Below are 27,503 nucleotides of genomic sequence, written 5' to 3'. Positions count from 1 at the left end.
AGGAAAACACTTGTTTCAACAAGTGGACAGCTCACCTCCACATACCCATCCCTGGCCTCAGGCCTAAGAATCAAAGTAATAACTGCCCAGAATAAACCTGGAGTCACTTTCCTTCCTGATCATCTAACACCTTCGAAACCCCAATGTGTCATTTTTTTAAAAGATTTTACTTATTTATTTTAGGAAGAGAACGTGTGAATGGGTGGAGGGGCAGAGGGAGAAAGAATCACAAGCAGACTCCTTGCTGAGCGTGGAGCCCAATGTGGGGCTCAGTCTCACGACCCCAAGATCATGACCTGAGCCAAGATCAAGAGTCAGACGCTTAACCAACTGAGCCACCCAGGGACCCTCATAGTGTGTTATTAATGTCCGAATGAAGGCAGCACCCCTAAGCATGCAGCAGAATAGCTGTTTGCAGCTCACATTTTCTGTATTGTCCTCCAGCATTTTTAAATTCTAAATCCCACATCAACACAAACACTTCTTGTGTCAAGAGGACTTCTGTTTTAGTCTGACCATCCAGCTTTAGGCATATTCTTGGGTAAAACAAATTTTCCTTTATTCTCTGAGACCTCAAACTCATCACAACGTTCTGTTTGATACCCTGAAACCATTTTGTTTTTTTTGTCCATTCTGCAACTGAATTTTTTCTTTCATCTTTCACCAGTGTTTATTTAAAAGAGAAAATGATCTTTGGGTCATTCACTGTAGTACTTGCCCAGCCCTTTCCGGTCTGCTTTGATTCTCTGTAAAATAAATAGCCATGTCTCTGTTGAAAATTGATCCTAACAAACTCCTAACCACACTGCTTAAAGGATGGCCCAAAATTCACTCTTCTGTGCATAGGAAAGTCATACAAAAAAAACTGAGAGACTCGCATCTAATTACTATACAGCATCATAAAATGTTATGTTGTAAAATACATTTGTATGCACATAAATTGTTATAATTTATAATATATGGCATTATATACGGTATAATATATGGCATTGATATACCAACTTTTGAGTTCGTTTTTTTTTTCAAAGATTTTATTTATTTATTCATGAGAGACCCAGAGAGAGAGAGTGAGAGAGGCAGAGACACAGGCAGAGGGAGAAGCAGGCTCCATGCAGGGAGCCCGACACGGGACTCGATCCTGGAACTCCAAAATCATGCCCTGGGCCAAAGGCAGGCACTAAACCGCTGAGCCACCCAGGGATCCCCCAAGTTCATTGTTTTTGCAAAAGTCCAGACTCTGTGTTACAATACAGAGGAGGAGTTAGGGCCTGGGTGGCTCAGTCAGGTAAGCAACCAACTCTTGATTTCGGCTCAGGTCATTGATCTCAGGGTGGTTAGATGGAGCCCCACATTGGGCTCTGCACTAGGCATCGAGCTTGCTTAAGATTTTTTCTCTCCCTCTCATCCTCTCTCAAACAAGAAAAAAAAAGAGGAGTTAGTAAGATTGTCCTTATGCACATATTACCCAGGGGAAGGAGTTCCCTAAATGTAGACATGTATGGATTTTTCCTGGTCTAATATATGTGAGGGTTAACAATACACTGTTAGATAATTTGGTCTTAATTTGACAGTAGCTCTACTTATTCTAAGCAAATCAAAACTTTGATGATTACCTGACTTGAGTAGTAGGTCAATTTAGGAAAGGAAACTGTCATTTTTTTACTAGCATGGCTTCTAGAATCCCATTACCTTGGCTTAACTCTTGGCTCCCTGGCATACTATCTGTGGGCTGTAAACAATTTAACCTTTAGTGCTTTGGTTCCCACATCTGCAAAATAAATATAATAGTATCTGGCCCTTAATATTCTTTTGATGATTACATGAAATAGTCCATACAAAATAAATAAATGTCCATATAAAGGGCTTAGTTCCAGCCCAGAATATATTAAATGCTCAATAATTGTGCGCTAGTACTAAGAGTAATAGTGGTAATGGCTTCTTTACCAGAATTCAACAGTTGTTCCCACTGAAAAAAAAAGGGGGGGGGGGGCAGCCCCAGTGGCCCAGTGGTTTAGTGCCTGCCTTTGGCCCAGGGCCTAATCCTGGAGACCCGGGATTGAGTCCCACGTCGGGCTCCCTGCATGGGGCCTGCTTCTCCCTCTGCCTGTGTCTCTGCCTCTCTCTCTCTCTCTCTCTCTCTCTCCGTTTCTCATGAAGAAGTAAATAAAATCTTTAAAAAAAAACAATTTCCTTAGTCATTAGAAATGTGCTTCTGATTTAATTCAATTTATAGACTGCATATTCAAGATCATAGGCATTGCTACAAAGGGCCATTCCAATTTTCTTCTTTCAATTATGATATAAACATTAGAAGTTTGAGTGTATGTCCTAGAAAAAAATATCTTTTTAACTCACTAAAAGATTTTAAATATTCTGGTGGTGAATTTTAAAAAGTAATAGCAAACAGGGGCATTTTGGTGGCTCAGTCGGTTAAGCATCTGACTCTTGGTTTCAGTTCAGGTCACGATCTCAGCGTCATAGGATCGAGTCCCACATTGGGTTCTGCACTCAGCTCAAAGTCTGCCTCAGATTCTCTCTTCTTCTCCCTCCAGCTCACACACACAGCCTCTCTCAAATAAAATCTTTTAAAAATAAATTAATAAAAATAATAGCAAACAGGCCAAAACTATGTTGGGCACTCATTGTAGTAATTGACGTGTATTTGCTCATTTATTTTATTTTTAAAATATTTTATTTATTCATGAGAGACACACTGAGAGAGAGAGGCAGAGACATAGGCAAGAGGGAGAAGCCAGCTCCCTGCGGGGAGCCCAATGTGGGACTCGATCCCAGGACCCTGGAATCACGACCTGAGTGGAAGGCAGACACTCAACCACTGAGCCACCCAGGTGCTCCTAATCGAGAAACTTTTAAGAAAAACAATCACCAATTAAGTCAAGTTGGAACCACCAATACCTAGATAAAGCCACATCTATCCATTGATAGTCATGCACATGCCTAGCTTTTATCCCTTGCCTCAGCTCTTTTTACATATTATAGGAGTGAAATTGTTGACACACAAGGGTTGCAATGGTTTGATTTTTTTTCAATAGGAAAAATCAAAACTTCAAAGCAGAAACTGCAAGCAGATGTTTAGGTTTGCCTGATGTGGGTTGAAACCCTCTTCCTATTTATTTAGTAAAGGCCCTTAGTTTTATGTTACTGATTGCATGAAGGAAATTTCCAGGGAATGAATGTTTCCTGTTAATTTTTCATGTGAGGGCTCCGGAAAAGATTCAGGGAACTGTCGACAAAATTACACAATGGGACCTCCAGAGGAAGGTCCATATGATCAGCACCAGTCAAAACTTAACATGCAGCCTCTTGCAGAGAAGCTGAAACAGGCCATCTGAAGGTCAGGAAAATGAGTAATGATGCGTTACTTGTAGTACTAGGCGTTGGTTTCCAACCCGTATCTGCAGACTGCCACACTGATAAATAGCTAGAACGTTTCATTGAAAAGGGAAATGTACTTCTTGCCATAACAGCTTTAGGTTGATTTCAAAGTAAAAGCAATGTATTAAGAGCTATATGTATATTTTCAAAGCATCGTTCCTTCTTTTGATTTTCCAAAATAGTATAGACTTTGCCTCATTTATTTTTCTACCCCTTTGGTAGAGATTGAATCAGCCAAACGATGGAGAAGGAACTGAGTGGGAGAAGAGACTAGAAGATTGCCAAGAAAAATATTCCAATAAAATCCCAATCCAATTTATTTTTCTAGCATTCTTTGTAGGCACTGAACTTAATGTCTCCTCCCTTATATCGTTTTCCTCTTTAACTATGTCCAAGTAGTAGAATTGAGTGAATTGGTTCAGGTGTCGTTAGACCCTTTCTTGCCTAGTCTTAGACTGGCATATGCCTAGATATTTTATAAAAGGACAATATATCTGATGTTAAAGATCAGTGTTTTTAATTCTTTTTTTAAAGATTTTATTTATTTATTCATGAGAGAGACAGAGAGAGGCAGAGACACAGGCAGAGGGAGAAGCAGGCTCCATGTAGGGAGCCCGATGTGGGACACGATTCTGGGTCTCCAGGATCACAACCTGGGCTGAAAGCGGTGCTAAACTGCTGAGCCACCCGGGCTGCCCAATTCTTTAAAAATTACTTTTTTTTTTTTTTTACATCAGTTCTTAATTATCATGAGTAGATCCCTGGAAAGGAGGCATGCATCTTTGGACTCTAGATCTCAAGGAATTTGAACCAGTCTAGAGAAAAGTAACCCTTAACCTTAAAGCAGGAATAAACCATTGGGCTAGAAAAGGAGTCATTCATCTTCTTGACACCTCAAATTCTAACTCTGCCCCAGGTAGCTGAGTGACTTTAGGCAAGTGACTCAACATCACCCAGTTGTCTCATCTACAAAACAAAGGTGTTGGGCTAAATGACCATTCTTCTACCTCTTGTATTCTCTACATTCTGCATCCCTCTCCCCACCCCCCCCACCCCCGACATTGGTCCACTAGAGGGTAAGAGGAATCAACCTAGAAGTGCATTATTTTATTTTATTTTTTTAGCAGTACCTTAAAAAAAATATTTTACTTATTTATTCATGAGAGACACAGAGGCAAAGACACAGGCAGAGGGAGAGGCAGGCTCCCTGCAGGGAGCCTAATGTGGGACTCGATCCTGGGACTCTGGGATCACGCCCTAAGCCAAAGGCAGATGCTCAACCACAGAACCACCGAGGTGTCCCAGAAGTGTATTTTTAAAAGCAACTTAATTTAGTGGTGATAAATAAAAAATGAGTATAAGATAGTAAATACAGCAGTCTCTCTAAATATTCAATAAATAAAATCATTTAGTTTTAGATAGTAGTTGATTGAGATGAAGAGATTCAAAGGGGAGCGAGAATAGGGAAGAACAATTGGATATGTATACATTGAACCAGAAGTCCCCATTTTTGTATTACAAGTGGTCCATTATTGGCAACTTATATGGTTCGACCTATTGCTAGAGCTGTAATCTTGGTACGTCAAATTTGGACAAATCAGTAGGGTTGCTGGACAACACCAGCGTTGAAGAATACCAGTGTGAACACAGAAATAGTAGAGGACCCTGGAAAATCCATCACTATGGAATCTGTAGCCCACCCTGGGGCGAGCAGTTATTTATTTGATTTTCGTGATCTCTGAGGCAAAACAAAAGTGTGTCCTGTAATGAAAGGTATGGAAGACACTACCATAACATTGGAACTGCTTCAAATATAGTTCTTCCTAAAATATCAAGTGGTGGCGGAGTGCCTGGCTGGCTCAGTTGGTAAAGCGCATGACTCTCGGTCTCAGGGTTGTGAGTTCACACCCTATGTTGGATGGGAGCCTACTGTGGGTTGATTCTGGAAGCATTCATCAACCGCACTTTAAATGCTCCTTTTTTCATGAGTGACCTAATTAACAGCCAAATGGAAACTTCTCACCTTTCTTATTTATTTTAGTAATCCCTGAAAATTCTGTGAAGGAAGTCCTCAGAGCACCTGGTACCATCAAAGACAGAATCAAGAAGTTGCTGGCTCACAAAAACAGCATGAAAAAAAAGGTAAAAATTAAAAATGTCATCACAGAACCTTCTGGAACCCCTGCGCCAAAGGTTAACTTGTGGCCCCTCAACCCTGAAGAGACTGTTTCCAGAGCTAGGACCTCTAATGGAGGAAAGAAACAGAAAGAAGAGAGAAATAAAGGGGGGCTTGAGGAAGAGGAAAAATATGAGAAAGCCCTGAAGAACCACGTGGAGCGGGAGCAAAGCCTTCGAGGAGATGTGTTCTGTGAGTAACAGTTTTGTTTTTTTACACATTTTATGAAAAATGAATTGTGATTTCTCCTGACAAGTGAAAGAAGATGAGACAGCTCCATGCCTGAAGTAAAATTGGGTTCAGTGCTGATGCTTAAGAAGCAGGGTTCTCTGTAAGGTCTGGAAATTAACGTCTTCTGCAGATCCCAAATCAAATTTGCTGCTGTGGGAAACAAGGAGGATAGAAGTCCTTCCCCCTTCCCCTGGGGGGTTTCCTATTTGATGCAGACCCTCTTTCTGCTCTCAGCCAAGCACACTTGCTTGCCCCGTGAGCACAGTTGTCTGACTCCCCACCTCTCCACGCAGCACACCCTCAAACCAGAGACACCCCGGATCCAGGTGGATCTGCCAAGCTCCGCCTTTTTACTTTTTTTTTTTTTAAGATTTTATTTATTTATCCATGAGAGACCCAGAGGGAGAGGCAGAGACATAGGCAGAGGGAAAAACAGGCTCCATGCAGGGAGCCCGATGTGGGACTTGATCCTGTGACTCCAGGATCACACCCTAAGCCGAAGACAGACACTCAACCGCTGAGCCACCCAGGCGTCCCCGCTTTTTTACTTCTTGAAGGCACTTTTGACAGGTCCGCTGGTGCAAGGGGAATTTCACAGTTGTGTGACTACACTTTAAATAGCCCAAATGAGGGCAGCCCCAGTGGCTCAGCGGTTTAGCGCCGCCTTCGGCCCAGGGCCTGATCCTGGAGACCCGGATCGAGTCCCATATTGGGCTCCCTGCATGGAGCCTGCTTCTCCCCCTGCCTGTGTCTCTGCCTCTCTCTCGCTCTCTCTGTGTCTCTCATAAATAAATAAAATCTTTAAAAATAAATAGCCCAAATGACTGTTGTAGGGAGGAACATTCTATAGAAGAGCTTAAGTTTTCTCTATGAATTGGATGACTGCCCTTCTCACTGGCTGCTCTGTGGAACCCACCATAAGTCTCAGCCCCTCCAGGGTACTTTCCAATTAACCCCTCAATGTCCCCACGCTGAGACTTTGCATTTCTTTCTCACCGGGCATTTGTTGCTGCCTCTGGGGTGTTTTTGCCTTGTCTGTCCTTGGCTCCATAGCTGTTCGATTGAACCAAATAAACGGTAGACCCAGGCCCACCTCTGCAAGAACTAGCATACCAATGGCATCATCTCCTCTAACAGAGAGTGAAAATCTCGAGAAAGCACACTTCCAAACCTGGTGAGAAGGGACACGTTACTAGTGTAGGTGTTTAGGACATCTTTGGAAAACGATGTTCTAGACGAGGAAACTGGAACCAATATGAATGCTTTGGGAATGTTAAGGGAACTGCCCTTCCATATTCTATAATTAGAATACATGATAAAACTCTCTTCATTCATTCATTCATTCATTCATTCATTCTTAGCATGTGAGGGTTCAGGGTTTTTCTTAACTGATCAAATGTTGTTTATTAGCCCCTAAGGTGAATGAAGCGGGTGAATTGGGTCTCGTTCTGGCCCACGGAAAACCTGTAACATCCAGACTGGAACACAAAGGTAAATAATCCTTTGTCTCAAGAGTGTGCCCTTCTGCAGCATCCCACATCGTTTTAATTTCTTTGTACGATGAGATCATTTTTTAGGAATCATTGCTTCATTCCTAAAGACCCAAGGGAAAAGTCACTACACCTTGACACACCATGCCCGTATGAAAATAGTGGGTCCTTACGTGATTCGTAAGGTCAATATGGGAAGGCTGTCTTCTCTCCGCCGCTCTTGCCTGACACCTAGAGCGATGGGTTGAGGCAGATGGTATATATTTGAAGATGGGAGGGATCCCTGGGTGACTCAGCAGTTTGGTGCCTGCCTTTGACCCAGGGCGTGATCCTGGAGTCCCGGGATCAAATCCCACATCAGGCTCCTGTGTGGAGCCTGCTTCTCCCTCTGCCACTGTCTCTGCCCCTCTCTGTGTGTGTCTCTCATGAATAAATAAAATCTTAAAAAAAAAAAAAAAAAAGAAGATGAGAGAAAAGGACTCATTTGCTTCAACCTCCACACCTGAGGGCCCACTGAAAATTACCATGGACTAAATTCCAAGCCCAAGTGCCTGTGTCTGTTACCTGTTGTCACGGTAGCGCTGCATAATAAACAACCACAGACCCTCAGACCTACAGTACTAAATATTTATTTTTACTTATGAGTCTGTGGATCAGCTGGGTAGTTCTGGGTGGGTGGGTCTGGGTGGGTCTGGGTAGGACTTACCCCATGTGTCTGCAGTCAGCCGTGGACTTACTCAGTGACTTTGCTGATCTGAGCTGTGCTCTTGCATGTGCCTAGGGCCTTAGTTGGGACAACAGGGTGACTCAGCTGTGCTCTGTGTAGTGTCTCATTCTCCAGCAGGCCAGCCAAGATGGTTCTCTTGAAGCAGTGGCAGGGTTCCAAGAAAGAGCAGGAGCACACAGGCCTTTTGAGGTCTAGGCTCAGAAATGGCACAGCATCACTTCCATATTCTGTTGGCCAAAGCAAGTCACAAGGCCGGGCTGGACTCAAGAGTTAGGGAAGGTGCTACAAAGTCATATTGCAAAGAGCATGGATACTGGGAGTGATTTTTTTTAAGATCACAACAGAATTTGTCCAGAATGACTTCACAGATTTAAACCGAAACACAGTATCTGCTATGACATTATCCTGAAGGCCATTTCATTTGCCACGATCTGTACTCCATGCAGTTGTTCTTTGTTAGATTAATAATGGTTTAAAAAGGCCACAAGAGAGATTGAAAGAGAGATATTTGTTACTCACGGGGCCTGGAGGATCACAGCACACTTTGAGCACTACACAGGGAAGTTGAGGCAGGGTGCTTAAAGAGAGAGACAGGATCTAGGGCACACACCCTTATTAGTGTTCATGTGCGGAGTACTTTGGGGTTCCGGGCTGAAGCTGGATTGGTCAATTCAAACCAGAAAGATCAGGGTCTTATTGAGCTCTAGGGGAGTCCTGTTTTTTTAATGATTAGTTTATTTATTTATGAGATATATAGAGAGAGAGCATGAGCAGGGGAGAAGAACAGGAGAGGGAGAAGCACTCACTGCTGAGCAGGGAGCCCGATGAGGGGCTTGATCCCAGGACCCCGGATCATGACCTGAGCCGAAGGCAGATGCTTAACCGACTGAGCCACCCAGGTGCCCCGCTCCGAGGGAGTCTTATCTAAGGAGTGCACCTTTAGGGTCCTCTAAGAGGATGGCCCTAGGAGCAGGGGAGGCCTGTTGATCACAAACGATGTTGGGAAGTCATATCAAGAACTTATATTTCCTTGTGACTTGGCAGGCTGCTCTCTGTGGCTTCCACTAGCATGAGGGGTGAAGGTCAGTTGTAGGGTATTTGGCCAAACAAAATGGTTGCCAAGGCAGCAACACCATAAGCTACTCCCTCAGCTCAATACTCGACGGCAACTGGAAACATCACATTGCCTTCCAGAGCTCCAAATGTTAGACATGTTTCTAATGCCCTGAATGATTATGAAATGTACCCTCGTTCTTCACAGATTTAAATATCTCCGTAGACTGCAGCTTTGACCATGGGGTCTGTGACTGGAAACAGGATATAGAAGATGACTTTGACTGGAATCCTGCTGATCGAAATAATGGTATTGAGATTTTATTCTTTTGTGTTCTGTGATACAGCACGGGTAAAGAAGCCTCTCCAGTGATACAGGAGAGGTATCACTCTTATTATTATCCTTATTATTCCTAGGTCTTGTTAGGTCAGGGTTGTTTGTCATGTTTGGAAATTTTTAGACCTTCCTGAAATCTCTCCTGATAAATGGCTGAGTTGGTTCAGCATATATGCTCCACCTTATTATCCCTCTTACCCTGCCCACCCACACACAGGATGTCCCAGCAAAACTCTTCCATAGTCATTCCTGCTGCTGAGAGAGAGATGTTGGAATTAATGTACATTTTTAAAAAAGAGTTTTAAAGGAAACTATTTTTTAAAGTAATTTCTGTGCCCCACATGGGGCTCAAACTCACAACCCCGAGATCCAGAGTTGCAAGCTCTGCCAACGGAGCCAGCCGGGTGCCCCAGAATTCATGTACCTTTTAAGAGCACGGGGGGAAAGGTAGAAAGACATTGTTCCTTTTCCCGGTTTGCCAGCTAATGGTGCTCTGTAGCTTTTGTTTAGTTTTTTTTGTGGGAAAATAAATCTGGAAAGGAAATATGACCTCTGCCTATATCTGAAGTTTTAGTGAAGTCACCCCTCAAAGTCTCCACACCGGAATGAGCCATCAGGTCAGCAACCTGAACTTTCCCCTCTATTGTTTGCAGATTTCCTTCTGGCCACTTAAACTGGGACTTTTTCAACTTCGGCTCCGAGCTGTGGCATTCCAGCCCTTTCCACTTCTTGGTTCAACACTATTGATGGGCCCCGTCTTTCCCCTTGGGTAGAGCATTTGGCTGGCAGATCCCATTCGGAGCATAAATGGAATCCCTGTCTCCTGGCACTGACCATGTAGTTAGAGACAGCTCTGGTTCTCAGGTTCTTTACAAATCCATTTATTTATTTGAGGATCTACCAATTCAGCCCTCATTTATAAGATCCTCCTATATCCTTCCTCTAGATTAATTCTTCCTTTAGATCTCTCCTTTCACATGCAACCAGGAAACCTGGATATCCCCTAACAAAAATTCCTTGTAAAACTTGAGATTAGGGTAGAGGGGATACACATCCCATGAAGCAAGTTGTGTGAGTGAGACTGTCCCCAAAGATTCAGGGCAAGCACAGGGCGAGCTTAACCAGTCTGGACACAGTACGTCTTCGGAGAGCCTGTCTTGTCTGTAGTTAACTTGAGTTCCTCCTTCTTCCATCGTGACATCTCCAAGTTTACGTCTGCCAGGGCTGTATGACACGGGGATCCCGTAGGTCATTCCAGGATCTCGACAGTTTGCACAGTCAGTACGTCTTAGGTTGGGTTTCCCAGCAATGGGAAGTCCCGTGTTGACAAACACGATTCACAAAAGGCCCCAGGGTTGTCAGCCTTCGTGTCACTCACATGATACTTTCCTCCCTCCTGCTGCACCCCCTAGGGTGCTAGGTGGGCTTGTCTTTCCCTGCAGAGTTAAACATAAGAAAGAAAAACGTGGGATGAATCAGCGTTTTTAAAATGATAAAATCTCCAGGACAGATCAAGATGGGCTTTAGTGGAGAGAGGAGATATCTGCCACAGCGGGTCCCAGAAGAGAGGGTGTCTGTGGTAGGGTGGCTAGACAAAGTGTAGCATGCCTGCATTTCAGATGAGCAGTGAATATTTTTCAGTATATCTCAGACATGTGCTGATCTGAAATGCAAACTCTCCTGAGCCTCCTGTATCTTTATTTGCTAAATCTGGCAATTTTACTAGCTGGAGAAGAAGACCAGACAGTCTCTGAGTCCAGTGAAAACTAAGGCAGTGTCAACCTGGCTCCTGCAAGTGTCTCCGGGAAGGTGCTAGCAGAAGACTTGAGCCCCTACCTCCAGCCCCCAGTGTATTCCTCCTGACTTCCACAGGAATTCCTTCTTTGCATTCAGACCCCACTCTGCGAGACCCCACTCTATGAGACCTCACTCTATGAGACCCCACTCTGTGAGACCCCATTCTATGAGAATGTTTGCCCAAGTTCATCAAAGCCACAGCCAGAGGCTGGGAGGTGAGCAATGTGCACTACCGCTGGTTAAAAGATACTTAGGAGGTGGATCTTGGAAACAGGAGACGTGTTCCTGGCATCCTGAACTGGAACTCAGAGTGATACGTTACGAGTGGTGGTTGAGCTCCATGAAGCCATGAGTACAAATTCACGTATGTTGTGGACTAGATGCCACACCGCCTAAATAGCTGGCCATCACACGTATCATTGACTCTGTGGGAAATTGCATACCAAGCCTCAGACAACCAAGGTGGAAGGTTTTGGAACACACATTCTCCATCAGCTGGAAATTACCCGCAGTGTTAAAAGACTCTTCCATTAGATTCTTACGCCAGGTCTGCTACCACCACACTTCGGGAACGTGGACAAATTCCTCAGTTTCTCTGACCCTTAATTTCCTTTTCTGTATCACAAAGGCTTTCATCTCTGTGATCCCGAAAATCCATTTTAGCATGTAAATTTTGTTCCTGTGTTTGAAATGAAAAGGACTTCAGCTTTCCCTATAGGAGACTATCATTCATTTTCTTTTTGTTTATGGTTTTTGTTTTTTTTTTTAAATTCCAGTTCTCTGGAATTAGCCAGACCCTTCACAATGGCTTCACTAACTGTGCGTTTTTCTTCTCCTGAAGCTGTTGGCTACTATATGGCAGTTCCAGCCCTGGCGGGCCATAAGAAGGACGTGGGCCGGTTGAAACTCCTCCTCCCAGACCTGCAGGCCCAAAGCAACTTGTGTTTGCTCTTTAATTACCGGCTGGCTGGAGTCAAAGTAGGGAAACTGCGAGTGTTTGTGAAAAACAGCAACAATGCCCTGGCCTGGGAGGAGACTGGAAGTGAGGATGAAAGGTGGAAGACTGGGAAAATTCAGTTGTATCAAGAGACTGGCACTACCAAAAGTGTAAGTGGAAAACCAGTGTTAAATGAGATACGTGCTTTTTCAGTGATTCAACAAACACAACAAAACACTCAGGTACCCAGGCCCTGGGGCCACAAGGATGAGTAAGACTTTCCCCCTCCGCCTGAAGAGTTTCTGTTCTGGAGCAAAATAAGCAAGGCAATTAGTCAGCACAAGGGCACTGTCAGGTGCCCGCATATCACACACTCTAGGAAGGATCTGTGTGTGTGTCAGACTCCTCACCAACAGCCTCTCAACCAGACCATACGATCCTTAATATATCAAAGAATGTCTTATTTTTTTGTTCTGTGCCCAGCACTTATCACAATGAATGGAAGCTAGAAGGTCATTTTTTTTAAAGATGTTATTTATTTATCTGAGAGAGAGAAAGAGAGAGAGAGAGAGAGAGAGAGCACGAGCAGGGGGGAGGGGCAGAGGGAGAGGGAAAAGCAGACTCCCCACTGAGCAGGGAGTCGATCCTGCAGGGCTCCATCCCAGGACCCTGGGATCATGACCTGAACTGAAGGCAGACGCTTCACCAACTGAGACACCCAGGTGCCCTAGAAGGTCATTTTTAAAATCTTTTTTTATTTTTTTTAAGATGTTATTTATTTATTCATGAGAGACAGAGAGAGAGACAGAGATACAAGCAGAGGGAGGAGAAGCAGGCTCCATGCAGGGAGCCCGATGCGGGACTCGATCCTGGGTCTCCAGGATCACACCCTGGGGCTGAAGGCAGGTGCTAAACCGCTGCGCCACCAGGGCTGCCCCCTAAAAAGTTTTTTAAATTAAACTGAAATTGTGGCTATTGCCTGGGATCCCAAGACAGTCAGGATCTATGGTTCCCTCGGAGGACTCACAGAATTCAGAGAAGCTGTCCTATTCGGGATTGCAGTTTATTACAGTGAAACGATAGTGAATGAAGTCAGCAGAGGGAAAGGGCGTGTGGGGCAGAGTCCAGGAGAGGGGGTACAAGCCTGCGGTATTCCTCTGCAGTAGAATCAGATGGATGGCTCTCCGTTCTCTCAGCAGTGATGCGTGACAGCACTCACAGAGTGTGGCCCACCGGCGAAGCTCACCCAAGCCCTGGCATTCTGGGTTTTTGTTGGGGGTCGGTCTGCGCACATAGCTGATCTTAGAGTTACTCAGTCTCCAGCCTCTCCAGAGGTCAGGCTGTATCTGTGTGATCCGGGGCTCTCACGGTAATGCACGTTGTTGGCCTAAATTATCTAGCATGAGCAAAGACACTCTTGAGAGGCAAGATATTCCAAGGACTTAGAGGTTATCTCCCAGGAACCAGTCAAGAGCCATACCTTCTTTAGAATGTTCAGGGTCTGGCCAACCTGGACCTCCTGGATTCATCCTTTTCTGTACAGTGGGTTTATTTATTTATTTTTTAAAGATTTTATTTACTTACTCATGAGAGACATAGTGAGAGAGAGAGAGGCAGAGACACAGGCAGAGGAAGAAGCAGGCTCCATGCAGGGAGCCCGATGCGGGACTCGATCCTGGGACTCCTTGACGCCCTGGGCCGAAGGCAGGCAATAAACCGCTGAGCCACCCAGGGATCCCCCAAATCTTTTAAAAAAAAGTTTGGTTGAGGTGAGAAGAGGTGAGGTGGAACCTAGAAGGGGATACACGAAAAGCTGAGTACCAACTAATGGTTTCAAGAGGAAGAGCGATTAGTAGATTCATGAAGTAGGATTCCATTTACACTTTGCTTGTGAAAGATAATGATTCATTAACAAAAGGAAAAGCCTGTTTTTTGGTAATAGGCAGAAATGGAAAGCCTGGAATCTAGTGTCAGATGTGATATTCAGTCTCTCTTTATTTACTCGTCACACTTAAGCAGAACATCTTATTTAAAATATGGCCTAAGATAGGACTATAGATAAAATACGTGTTGGGTTATAGTTGATTTTTTTCACCATTTTTTCTCCCTTCCACTGCTTTACAATGTTTAGTGCTAATGAACACAGCAATTCTAGTTTATGTTCATTTCAACATATTTGCATCAATACAAATCTAATCCACATATTTACAGTGTTGTGTGTGTAGTGTGGTCTGGGGACCATGACACTGAGCTGTGCTGTGTAGAGTTGACATCCTATTGGAAAATTGAAATATGCCTCTGCACAGCATTCGCAATGACCTCCATGACTGAATTTATATACTGAGAAATATTTCCTATAATGTGGTAGCTTGGGGGTGAGTAGTAGTACGTGCCATAAAAACAGTGACTTTTTTTTAAAATACACAATTTTGCAAATATGCCCCCAAAGAGCCTGGCCAGCAAGGACACTCTAACACAGCACAGCTCCATCAAGAGGGATGCTCAGACCCCGCCAGGCCCTGATGCAGGCACCTGTGCCCTGTACTTTTTCAGTGTGAAAGGAACCCTTACTGGGCCATACTGGGGGCAGGAAGGGGATGCTGAATAACCTAGAGTAAAGCATGCATACCAGTTGGTCAGTGTCCTATTGGCCGTGGATATTTGTAGCCGACGCAACTCTTATTCCGTAAACAAGGCATACAAGGTAAAGCACATTACTTTCTCTAAATCAAATTCTATCTGAATCCAAAGCTGCATCCTTAATGTGGCAGGAGGGTGAGGTGGGATTCGAGCTCGGCTATTTGCTCATGCCACCCCGGTGCCCCTCCCGTTACTACTTTTTTTTTTTAATTTTTTTTTTTTATGATAGTCACACAGAGAGAGAGAGAGAGGCAGAGACATAGGCAGAGGGAGAAGCAGGCTCCATGCACCGGGAGCCCGATGTGGGATTCGATCCCGGGTCTCCAGGATCGCGCCCTGGGCCAAAGGCAGGCGCCAAACCGCTGCACCACCCAGGGATCCCCCGTTACTACTTTTTAAAAATTTTAATTCCAGTATAGTTAACATACGGTGTTATTTCAGTTTCAAGTGCACAGTATAGTGACTCAACAATTCTATGCTCAGTGCCCATCATGGTAAGTGTGCTCTGCATCCTCGTCACCTCCTTCCAGGACTGTGTTGAATGACAGTGGTGAGAGTGGACATCCTTGTCTTGTTCCTGATCTTAGGGGGAAAGCTCTCGGTTGTTCACCATTATGATGTTAACTGTGGGGTTTTCATGTATGTCCTTTATTATGCTGCGATATGTTCCCTCTAAACCTGCTTCTGTTAAGGGTTTTTATCATGAATGGATGTTGTACTTTGTCAAATGCTTTTTCTGCATCTATTGAAATGGTCCTATGGTTTTTCTCTTTTCTCTTGTTGATGTGGATCCCATTGATTAAATCCCACTTGATCACGGTGAATGATTTTCTTAATATATTGTTGGATTCTGTTTGCTAATATTTTGTTGAGAATTTTTGCATCTATGTTCATTAGAGATACTGGCCTGTTCTCTTTTCTTGTGGTGTCTTTATCTGGCTTTGGTCACAGGGCAATGCTGGCCTCATAGAATGAGTTTGGAAGCTTTCTTTCCTCTTCCGTTTTTTGAAATATTTTGAGAAGACTAGGAATTAACTCTTCCTTAAATGTTTGGAAGAATTCACCTCTGGAGCTGTCTGATCCTGGACTTAACTGTTTCTTGAGAGTATTTTGATTACTAACTAATTATCATCACTGGTAATCAGTTTGTTCAAATTTTCTATTTCTTTCTAAGTATTGGAAGGTTACGTGTTTCTAGGAATTTAGCGATTTCTTCTATGTGGTCTAGTTTGTTGCTTATCTTTTCAAAGAACTGGCTTCTGGTTTCATTGACCTTTTTTTTTTCTACTTTATTTCTGCTTTAATCGTATTTCCTTCCTTCTACTGGTTTTAGGTTTTATTTGTTCTTCTTTTCCTAGCTCCTGTAGGTGTACTGTTAGATTGTTTATTTCAGATTTGTCTTGCTTCTTGAGGTAGGCCTCTGTTGCTATAAACTCCCCTCATAGAACAGCTTTGCTGCATCCCACAGATTTTGGACCATTGTGTTTTCATTTTCATCTGTCTCCATGTAATTTTTAAAATTTCTTCTTTGATCTCTTAGTTGACCCATTCATTGTTTAGTAGCATGTTACTAAACCTCCATACTTGCTAAATGATGTTTATAAGTTTTTTTGGCCATTGTAGTATTTTTCTTTTAAATAGGTCATATTGGGGCACCTGGGTGGCTCAGTTGGTTAAATGTCTACCTTCGGCTCAGCTCATGATCTCAGAGTCCTGAGATTGAGTCCTGCATCGGGCTCCTGAGATTGAGTCCCGCATCGGGCTCCCTGTGCAGCCCACTTCTCTCTCTCCTCCCCGCTCATCCTCTATCTCTGTCTCTTGCTCTCAAATAAATAAATACAATCTTTAAAAATATATATCTTTAAAAAACAGATATTAGTTTTGTATTCAGAAAGACATTGTAATACCTAATTCAATGATTATGAAAATAATAATAGCTATAATTTATGGAGCATTATTAAATACCATGCGTTGTAAGGAGAAATAATAGAGTAATATACCTAGGGGACTCCTTAATTTTTCAATTATCAATATCAGAAATATACAGATTTAGAGGACAGCAAAATGATTCTTTTTCAAAGAGGACTAAGTTTTAGAGAGAAAAAAATAATTTGGAAAATGTCATCCTTCTTTAAAGTGACACACACACACATATTCTATCAAAATGAATTCAATAGGGCAGCCCGGGTGGCTCAGCAGTTTAGCGCCACCTTCAGCCCAGGGGCTGATCCTGGAGACCTGGGATCAAGTCCCACGTCGGGCTCCCTGCATGGAGCCTGCTTCTCCCTCTGCCTGTGTCTCTACCTCTCTCTCTCTGTGTCTCTCATGAATAAATAAATAAAATCTTTTAAAAAATGAATTCAATAGCATGTACATACTATGGTTATAAATAGATTAAAATATGTATTCATGTGGAAGGTAAAATGCAAAATATGGAAGTACTTGTTAATTATAGATGATAAATCTTTTTTAAAAAAGATTTTATTTATTCATTTGAGAGAGAGCATGAGTGACAGGGAGGGGCAGAGGGAGTGGGAAAAGCAGACTCCCCACTGAGCCGGGAGCTTGATGTGGGGCCCTATCCCAGGACCCTGAGATCATGACCTGAGCTGAAGGCAGATGCTTAACCAATTGAGCCACCCAGACATCCCCAATTAAAAATCTTTACTTTCTTTTTTAACAAAGTGATTGTTGTCTTTTCTAAGCTTTTTAAAAACATAGATTCACACTTATAAAAAATTAGCATTTTAAAGAAAGATGCTTTAAGACTCATATTCATATCAATGCCATCATATAGCTATTCACCATCCCCACCAGCGTCTCTTTTCTGCTTCATCAGCAATCCCCAAATAGTTTTGAAGGTGATAGAGATGAAGCACTTTAGGCTTGCTGTCACTACTGTGTCCCGTTTTCTGTGGTTCTTCAAAGAGAAGAGGAGGAGCCTCAGAGGGACAAATGGGAGTGAAGAGACACTGCAACTGCCCACTGCCTAGGCTGCTCTCTATGGCTCTTATGCTCCCTGGGTGCATTTTCTTAAGAACTGCTAGAGACAAGCTGTTGCTGAGCAGCGAGTGATAGCACAACTGGGTATAGAAGTTGCTTCCTCCTCCAGTCTCTTCTCAGGAAGGAACTACTTTCGGGAAGATGTTCCTTTAGGATAAGTTTTAAAAGCAGTGAGCCCCAAAATAGACCCATCACAGCACCTACAATGGGTGGGGTAACGAGGGTGGGCATGTTTAGATCTTGAGATCTGGCAGCTTTTCCATCCCCAAAATCCCTGACAGATACCCCAGATAACTAAAAATAAATGTCTGGATAATTAATTGACATCCTAATTTGGGTTTATTTTTCATAGTATTTAGGCCTGCCTCGATACAAAAAAAAAAAAAAAAATAGACAAGCTTCTTATGTTTTATCAAGGAGATGTGGGATATAACAATCAAAAGCAAGCGTTTCTAGAAAACCAACTCATTCCTGACGTTTGTTCCCTGAAAGCTTAGACTCCCTGAGCAGACTATTCTGGTAAAGGGCAGAGAGAAGTGCCTGTGAAGGACGGAAGCAGAAGCACTGATGGGGTAGTGAGATTCTCCAGGACTCAGAAGCTGTACCATTGCATCTCTCTGGCAGAGCTCTGGGCAGGAAATGGTTGTCTGAGGTTTCCATTGAGGCTAGATTCTTAGCAACAAGACTCCAGCCTCAATAAAGATTTCTGTGTACTACCCAGGCATGGAAGTTGAAAAAATGAGTGACTTGGGGGTAGCTGGGTGGCTCAGAGGTCGAGTGTCTGCCTTTGGCTCAAGTCATGATCCCGGGGTCCTGGGATTTAGTCCTGCGTGGGGCTCCCTGCATGGAGCCTGCTTCTCCCTCTGCCTGTGTCTCTGCCTCTCTGTGTGTCTCATGAACAAATAAATAAAATCTTTAAAAAATAAAAAAGTAGTAATGGGAAAAGAGAAAAACGTCATTCAGCTATTATTTAATAATATTTCTTTGTAAATAGTTTTGGATGAATGAATATAAAATAGTAATAGTATTAAAGATAATAGTATATCTTTAATTTTGTTAAATGGGTCACTCCTGTCATTTTGTGTGCAAATTCAAGATAAATATTCTAGTATTCATCCTCTCTCTGTTCTCTTTACATTAGACATTTCTAAAATATAAGGAAGTTTAGTTCTCTTTTGATTATTAATAGTAGGTATTTTATTTGATCTATTTTGATTAGTAGAAATATTTTATTTGATTTTTATCACAGATAAAAATTATTATAGCCTACTATGTAACATTTTTCAAAACATGAAAACAATGACATTCTCAATAATTTCTAATATTAACGCCAATATTTTAAGAAAAATGGCTATATTACTACAAATTACCAAAATCTGAATATATAAAAATCATTCACTCTCAACTATAGAGTTTTACATTAGATGTTCACAGGGAGTGTTAAATTTCTTCTAGCTTGGTTTTTTGTTTTTTTGTTTTTTGTTTTTTTTATACTAGCTTGGTTTTTGAAAAGAAAACCACATTGTTGTTTTATTTTTCCTTTAAAAGGGAATTCCAAAATTTCCTTTTCAGCCATACCTTTCTCAGCTTTTCAGGACTATCCAGATTCTTTTCGGTGTTGCAATAACCCTGTTTTCTCTGAATGTAATCCACTCAGTGCAGATACTGGCATCTGGAAAATACATTACTATATATGCAGTCTCCATGCCTGCTCCTGTGCAGTAGGGACTGATGAATTCAGTTTTTTTTTTTTTAAGATTTTATTTATTTATTCATGAGAGACACACAGAGAGAGAGAGAGGGGCAGAGACACAGGCAGAGGGAGAAGCAGGCTCCATGCAGGGAGCCCAACGTGGGACTTGATCCCCAGTCTCCAGGATCACACCCTGGGCTGAAGGCAGCACTAAACCGCTGAGCCACCCGGGCTGCCCAGGGTTTTTTTGTTTTGTTTTGTTTTGTTTTTTAAGTAATCTTTATGCACAGAGTGGGACTCAAACTCATGACCCAAGATCAAGAGTCTCAGGCTCCATCCACTGAGTCAGCCAGGTGCCCTGAGTTCAATCCTTTTTAATAGCTATTAAATAGGGCCGCCTGGATGGCTCAGCAGTTGGGCGTCTGCCTTTGGCTCAGGGCATGATCCAGGGGTCCTGGGATCGAGTCCCACATCGGGTTCCCCACAGGAAGCCTTCTTCTGCCTCTGCCTGTGTCTCAGCCTCTCTCCATGTCTCTCATGAATAAATAAATAAAATCTTTTTTAAAATACCTATTAAATAGTTTGGTCATGGGTAGCCTGGGTGGCTCAGCGGTTTAGCACCGTCTTCAGCCCAGGTCCTGATCTTGGAGACCTAGTATCGAATCCCATGTCAGGCTCCTTGCATGGAACCCACCCCTCCTCTCTGTGTCTTTGTGTGTCTCTCATGAATAAATAAATAAAATCTTTAAAATAAGAAATAAATAAACAAATAAATAGATAAATAATTTGGTCTTATCATTGACTTGAATAATTTGCAGTAATATTTTTTATCTTCTCCATTATTAGATCATTTTTGAAGCAGAACGTGGCAAGGGCAAAACTGGAGAAATTGCAGTGGACGGCGTCTTGCTGGTTTCAGGCTTATGTCCAGACGGCCTTTTATCTGTGAATGGCTAAATGTTACTGTGCTCTTTTGTATCTTTATATTTAGCTTTTTATGTCAGTTCTGTGTTTTCTAATATTACATCATAGATTGCCCCACTTTAGAAATGCAAACTGAAAAATTGTAATGTATCAACAGAAACGTTATTGTAAGCTGCCTTTCTTACATAAGATATGCCAATATTTGCTTTAAGAACCACTTGTCACCTCATTCATTTCTGAATTTATAAAATGTAGAAATGTGGAAAAAGCTCAGCTTCGCCCCACCCCAGTATATCTGATTTGTCTACACAAGTTGATGGACCTCTATGTAACATTTTTAGAATTATAAAAATACAACAAACAAACAACAAAAACCCCACAGAGAATTGTTTCTCTGTTTGACTTTTCTGGCACTTCTTAGAAGCTGACATCACAGATTTTTATCTAAGTGATTTAGCCTGATCGTTTACAGCCCAGCTTATATATTTAAATTCTTTGTAATAATATTCAAATAATCACCTGTGTCTTGGTTTAAGTTTTTTCTAAGTAAGAAAATGTGTTATTGGTGTTATTGGTGTTATTGGTGTTCTGTTTCAAAATGTATATAATTATTTGCTTTACTGGGAAATATAGGTTTCCTTCTTTTTCTTTGGAAATACCTTATATTCTTAAAATTCTTTTTTTTTTTTTTTAATTCTTAAAATTACTTCCTTTTGGGACGCCTGGGTTGCTCCGTGGTTGAGCATCTGCCTTTAGCTCAGGTCATGATCCCAGGATCCCGGGATCGAGTTCCACACCAGGCTCCCCACAGGGAGCCTGCTTCTCTCTCTGCCTCTCTCTGTGTGTCTCACATAAATAAATAAAATCTTAAAAAAAATGTGTAGTCTCAGTCTTAAATTTTTTTAAACTGAAACTTTTAGTAATCCTTTGTTTAAAAAAATCATAATCTCTTTTCAACAATGTTCTCTTTAATACAACCAACACATACATACAACCTTTTAAGATGTTAGGGGGAAAACACTGGAGTTTTTTTAGTGTGAAGTAATTTTGGCATACAAAGTCTTGTCTTCAAAGGTTGTCATTGCATCTGTTAGGATAACCTCTAGTTATAGCAACCCCCAAAATAGTCTTTCAAATGAGACCGGATGAAGATGTGCCAAGCTAAGTCAAATCAGCCTGCAGAATTGTGAGAGATAATAAAATGGCTGTTTTAAGACACTAAGATTCGGAGTGGTTTGTTCTGCAGCAAGAGCTAACTGGTACAGGTGATTTCTAAGACTGTGACACAACTCGAAGAAGAACCCCCTGTTTCTTCAGTGACCGAGGAAATTCAAGAGCACAGTTAACGGCTTAGAATCAAGGAAGACAGAAGGGAGAACTTGGAACGAAGGACCAGCGTGTCCCAGTGATCCAGGTTAAAAGAGATGTTGAATCAGAAATGAAATAGGGAGGCCTGGGAATCAGGTTACTTATGGGTAGAAAGTCATTAAATTCATTGCACAAGGCTGAGTTAAGCAGAGTTAAATCATAGCATTTCATGTTTCTTTAAGATCTCTAGTGGAAATTTCTAGCTGCCTATCCAATATCCATTCTTGAATTTTTTCCTTACTACTATGACCATGTTAAAAAATACTTTTATGTGTGTGTGTTTGTGTGGGGTTTTTTGGTTTTGTTTTGTTTTTGGTTGGGGGAGTGGAATGTGCTGAATTAGAAGGCTGCATTTCCCGACCTCTCAGAGATGGAGAACCTCCTGAAGTCATTGGTGGGGCTTCCAGGAAGGGTCATTAAAGAGAGTTGTCAGTTCGCCGCCCCTCTTGGCCTTTCTCTTCCCGTTCCTTCCTTCCTGCAGTGTGTTTGGTTGTGAAGGCAGGAGCTCTGTGAGCTACCTTGCAATCATGAGGTCAAAGGTCGTAGCTCATGGAGGAGCACATAGCTGGAAGAAGCCTGGGTCCCCGATAACCTTGTGGCATCCCTATTCCTGTCCCAAACCCGTCACTGTTCAACATTTTATAAATGAGAGAAAAATGAACCCTCTCTCGGCCTATCTAGGATTTCAAACAAAAAGCACAATCCAGACTCTGGTGATACTCTTCCCTGACCCCTGGGGGCTCCCCCTGCCATTCCCACCCCAGGACCGTAGTCTTGGTGGACTAGCTCTCTGGACCCCTACATACCAACATATTGTCTGGGATTCCAGTCAACAGGCTACAGTGTCCTGGAGCTCTAGCCCGCGCTAGCATTTTATCATACTTGGGTTCCTTTGGGGGAAGCTCGGCTCAAGTAATTTAGCCATGATGCACGTCCGTTGTCCCTGGCGCCGCTCAACCCGAAAGGCCCTTGTCATCCACCGCCTCCCGCTCAGCCCCACACCGTTAGGGGCTTCTTCCTGGACACTACCTTCCACTCTTCCTGCCCTCTCCCCATCACACCTACTGCATCGTCCGCTAAACAAACTCCCCTCCCTCACCCTCGGCTGAGCTGAGCTCTCTCCAGGCCTCCCTCCCCCCGTGCAGCCTTAGCAAACGAAGGCTGCTCATCCTTCCACGCTGCGCACACGCACGGGCCAGCTGAAGGTGGCACCTGGTTGCTCCACTCTTGGTCACAATCTCCTACTTCTCTACTTCACGGAAAAGCCACTGTTCCTTGAGGATGCGCTTAAATAGCTCTACGGTCCTCTCTGCCCTTCCTCGCCATTGTCATCAACCGATGTGGGGACATCTATGCGAATGACCCATCCGATGTCCTAGCCTCACAGTTCTTTGACCTCTATTCCAGTTACCACAGTCTCCCCAGTCACCGCACCATGGCCACCACCTTGGACTTGATCGTCACCTCTGAGCTTGAACTCCAACATCGAACACTCTAGTTTGGCTTTCTCGTAATCTCCTCATGCTGCTCCTTTGGACCTTTTGAAAGCCCCGTTCCCTTGACATCTTCATTTTCTTCCCATCTCCTGCCTTCCTATCTGGACTCTAATAAAACATAACCTCGATTCTAAGGCGCATCATCCCTTCAGAGACACTCCTGCCAATACCCCCATGGCCCACGCTCTTGTCTTCCTCCACCATGGCCACCAAAGGGAGCCCCGACCTTGACTACCCCACTGGCTGCTTCTCTCTATCCCATCACCGGGCTGCTGAGCAGTGCTCCCCAAAAATGACACGTTGTGCACATCGCTTCTTCAACAAAACCATGATCTCCAGCCCTTCCCAGACCCCGAGCACTGCCCAAATCACCACTGAATGGTGCTCGCCTATTCGCTGGCATAGGCGAGGTATCATTTACCAAGATGTCCCACATCCTCTGGCCTCATAGACTGACACATGGAAATGACAATGGCACGAGTCCCCATTCTAGCCTCCTCTCTGGGGCTGAACGTCAGGGGCTGACTAAAGCACCAAGTTGATTTTGAGAACCCATCCGGGCCTCTGTCATAAGCAGGGAGGGGTACTGGAAGACACTGGGGGGTCCCTGCTCCAGGGGTTGGGAAAAGCCTCCTTGTGGCCAGGAAAGTCTGTCCTGTCCCCCCCCCCCCCCCCACTTACAGACCTCAGGAGACTTCAGCTCCCGCGTGGGAGGTGCATCCTTCGCCTCATCTGTAAGATGACAGCTGGGCCTTGGCCAACACCCCGACCCCTTCCGCTTGGGCTCTTGATGCCTCGCTGAGACCATACCCACCTGCGGGCGGACCCGAGGTAGCCGCTGTGTTTGGTCCTCTTCTTTTTTTCTTTCTTTTTTTTAAAAAAGATTTATTTATTTGTGATAGACATAGAGAGAGAGAGAGGCAGAGACACAGGAGGAGGGAGAAGCAGGCTCCATGCAGGGAGCCGGACGTGGGACTCGATCTCGGGTCTCCAGGATCAGGCCCTGGGCCGAAGGTGGCGCTAAACCCCTGCCCCCACCCCTGGGCTGCCCCATCTCACACGATTTTTCTACCCGAAAAAAGCAATCCCCAAAGTGTCCTGAGCAACAGCGTCAGCAAAATAAATATACGGGCTCTGAAAACAAAATGACTGAGAGGGAAAGAGGAATTCAGTTGCTGCCTAATGTCCCGTGGCCCAGTGGTGTCCCTGCTGCAGGAGGCGGCCGGGGTGGGGGGGGAGAGGGGGGGAACACAGGGGCGCCTGGACCGCCTCCTCCTGCCGCCTCTTGTCCCGTGAGTGACAAAGCCCAGCTCCCCGGCCCACGAGTCTCCTGTTTCGTACCCGCGTGTATGAGACCAGAAGAGGCCGAAGTGTTGGCCTGGAGGAGGGCAGTTCTTGGCATCTGAAGACAACGTGGCTTCTCGACGTCTGAAATCAGACTATTCCGTGGTCATCCCTCTTTTTTTTCTCCAGGAAAAAAAGAAGAGATGGGATCCCCGGGTGGCTCAGCGGTTTGGCCCCTGCCTTTGGCCCAGGGTGTGATCCTGGGGTCCCGGGATCGAGTCCCACGTCCGGCTCCCTGCATGAGCCTGCTTCTTTCTCTGCCTGTGTCTCTGCGTCTCTCTCTCTGTCTCATGAATAAATACATAAAATCTTAAAAGAAAAAGTAAAAGTATTACCCACCCGGCCGCACCAAGCCAAGCCTCGTCTAGCTGACTGTGCCAGGTGACTTGGGACACCTCAAGTGGATTCACGCCTCCACACCAGGCAGGCTGTCACTGAAGTTCCACAGCCTCATGTCTAATCCAGCCACCAACACTCTCACGCAGGGGACGGCCCCCGGCTTGCCCCCCAGGACACCAGTGGGCCCTGGACATCAAGCTGGTTGCTGGAGGTCAACAGCATTGGACTTTTGAGGGGGCTGAAGCCTGAGGAGCTACGTTTGCTGCCCAGAAAGCCTGGAACCCTCATCTTCCCCACATCTGTTGGTGTCTCTGGACGCCCATGGAAGTTTCTAGGTCCCCCTTTCCTATCCATGTCCCTTTAAAAATCTTTTTCTTCGGGTGTCCAAGCTGCAGTCACACCGGCTGAATGGGAGGCACTTTGTGCTCTCCCTCATTTTTTGGCTCCTTCTCAGATTTCTAGCAGTGCCCTCTTGCGACAGCCTATGTGCACGCGTGTGGCTGCCACCAGGCAAACAGCAAAGAGCTGCCTTCAGCATCCCCTGCTCTCTCTTTGCTCTCTTTCTCCCCTCCTCGGTGTCTTGTGAACTCATGTCTCTTTCTGGATACCTAGAACCTTCCATTTCAGTCACCCCTGAGATCTCAGAAGAATCCAATCTTTCACACGTTTCATTCTTGCCCCTTTCACCCCTGTCAACACTCACTTGTCCTCTGTCCCATTGCGCTGGTCTCCGACAGGTGAAGGGAGGCCACGGGCATCAGATAACTCAGGTGTAGGGCATCAAGGGCTGCAAGTGTAACCTTTCTGATACCTGTTCCTTTATAATCGCAGCTGTCAATGCTTTAATCTGAAGGAGCGGGTGCGAAGGCAGTTTCAGCACCATCTAGGATCAGGGGTGCTCTTCTGATTGGCCCTCCGATCACACAGCTACATTAGGATGGGGGCCGTGTCAGCTAGTGTTTGCTGGTAGCAGGCCCCAGAACCAGACCTCAGCTAACGGCAAAGGGAAGTGATGGTAAGGAGACAGGAATGGGCAGGTGCACGGGGAGACCGGCACCCCAGCCTTGGAAACGGGCTGCTGGGCTGGAAGCGGACTGTGGGGAGAAGCCACTGCCGCCCAGAGGGCCAACATCACTGGGACGGTCTTGTGACACACTGGTCTCCGCATTACTCTGCTCAAAACTGACATTTGGGGTGTGGGGGGGTATATAATGGGCCCGCTTGCTCGTGCAGCCACCCCAGCTAACAGACAGCCCCCCCCCGAATGGGTGTTCAGAAGGTGGGCCAAAAGCCACGTGGTCCAAACCCACCAAAGTCCGCCCCAACTGGTAAAAGCTGGTATCGAGTGCATGCAGTTGCCCCACCGCCTACCAGTTCAAGAGATTCCCTCCTGTCAGAGCAAAGAAGTTGACGCCTTCGTTCTCTTCAGCAACTAGAAAACTAGGCAGTTTTGGGGTCGGGTTTGAAATACATAACTATGAACACTATTATCTGAGCCAAACGATGCAACACCTACAATCTGTTAGGTTGTTGCAGGGGGACAATGAGGCCGATGTGTGTCTCAGGCACTGTCAATCAGAACGGCAGACTTCCAGCCACAGGTGTCTCCCCCCGAAGACTCAGAAGACCTGCAAGAAACATGGTTACCCTTTATATAGTCGTTTTTGATGAATGGCCCTTCACACGCCCGGCTCACGCCATGGCATGAGGGCTGTGGCCGATGTGTCTGGGGCCAGGCCATGAGGACAGGCCCTGAAGCCACACGGCGCAAGAATGAAAGAGGAAGTAGCAAAGACCGATGATTTCTAGTCTGATGCTGATGCCTCGCTCCTCCGATGAACTGTTGTTGCAAAAGACCTCCCTGTAAACGAAAAACCTGAGAACCAAAGTGAGGTGAGGCATTTCCTGGAGCAGCGCAAACAGGATCACCAGCCAACTGTCCTTCTGGCAACGGGACGCACGGACAGGATGAGATCCCACGCACGTAGCAGGCTTCGGCTCAGATTTCTTAGCAGAAATGCAAAAGGCAACTGAGCGGGCAGGCAGAGGTCTTTGAGCAGCGTCAGGATCCTCTCATCCCACTGCTTTTTGTACCTTTTCTATATTTTTCTGAATAAATGGCACCTTTGAAGCATCCCTAGTAACAAAGTAGTATAAATGTTTTGTTGCTTCTGGACGTCCGTCCTTTGATACGCACCAAGTGACAGGAGCCGTGCTTGCTGGCCTTGCACTTCTCTGCTAATCTGTGGTCATAAGTCTGTCGTAGAATGACTCATTCTAAAGAAATGAGCAAGAGGGACCAACGGCGTGGAAAAGAATAAGCCGTATGGAAATGACCCCAGATTACGGCAGGTAGAAGGGGGTGTTAAATGAGACTTCTCTTGACTCAGGGTTTTGCCCAGGGCCCCAAAGTTGAGCATAGGGCTGAGTGTCCTCTGGTTCTAAAGAGACACAGTGTACCATCTGTACAGGCTAGGTGGAGAGCCCGAAACTACTTCTGCGTCCTGTGGTTCCTCACCCCCCTTCAGCTCGTGTATAGGAGAAGGCAAGAG

General features: G+C 44.6%; 1 protein-coding gene across 13 annotated transcripts in view; it reads left to right on the top strand.

The window, feature by feature from the left end:
- EGFL6 (EGF like domain multiple 6) overlaps positions 1-21,570 on the top strand; it is a 256,008-nt gene extending 234,438 nt beyond the window's left edge. For all 13 annotated transcript variants that reach the window (XM_072818136.1, XM_072818134.1, XM_072818128.1 and 10 more), the window contains 5 exons: positions 5,438-5,764; positions 7,214-7,294; positions 9,282-9,383; positions 12,049-12,314; positions 20,327-21,570. In XM_072818136.1, the coding sequence (XP_072674237.1) occupies positions 5,438-5,764; positions 7,214-7,294; positions 9,282-9,383; positions 12,049-12,314; positions 20,327-20,437 (887 nt within the window). In that variant the 3' untranslated portion in view covers positions 20,438-21,570. The remainder of the gene's footprint in view (positions 1-5,437; positions 5,765-7,213; positions 7,295-9,281; positions 9,384-12,048; positions 12,315-20,326) is intronic.
- Positions 21,571-27,503: the final 5,933 nt, after the last annotated feature.

This window comes from Canis lupus, chromosome X, assembly GCF_048164855.1.
Source record: "Canis lupus baileyi chromosome X, mCanLup2.hap1, whole genome shotgun sequence".
Lineage (NCBI taxonomy): Eukaryota > Metazoa > Chordata > Mammalia > Carnivora > Canidae > Canis > Canis lupus.
Note: the sequence above shows the minus strand (reverse complement) of the source record. Positions and strands in the feature narration are given on the sequence as shown.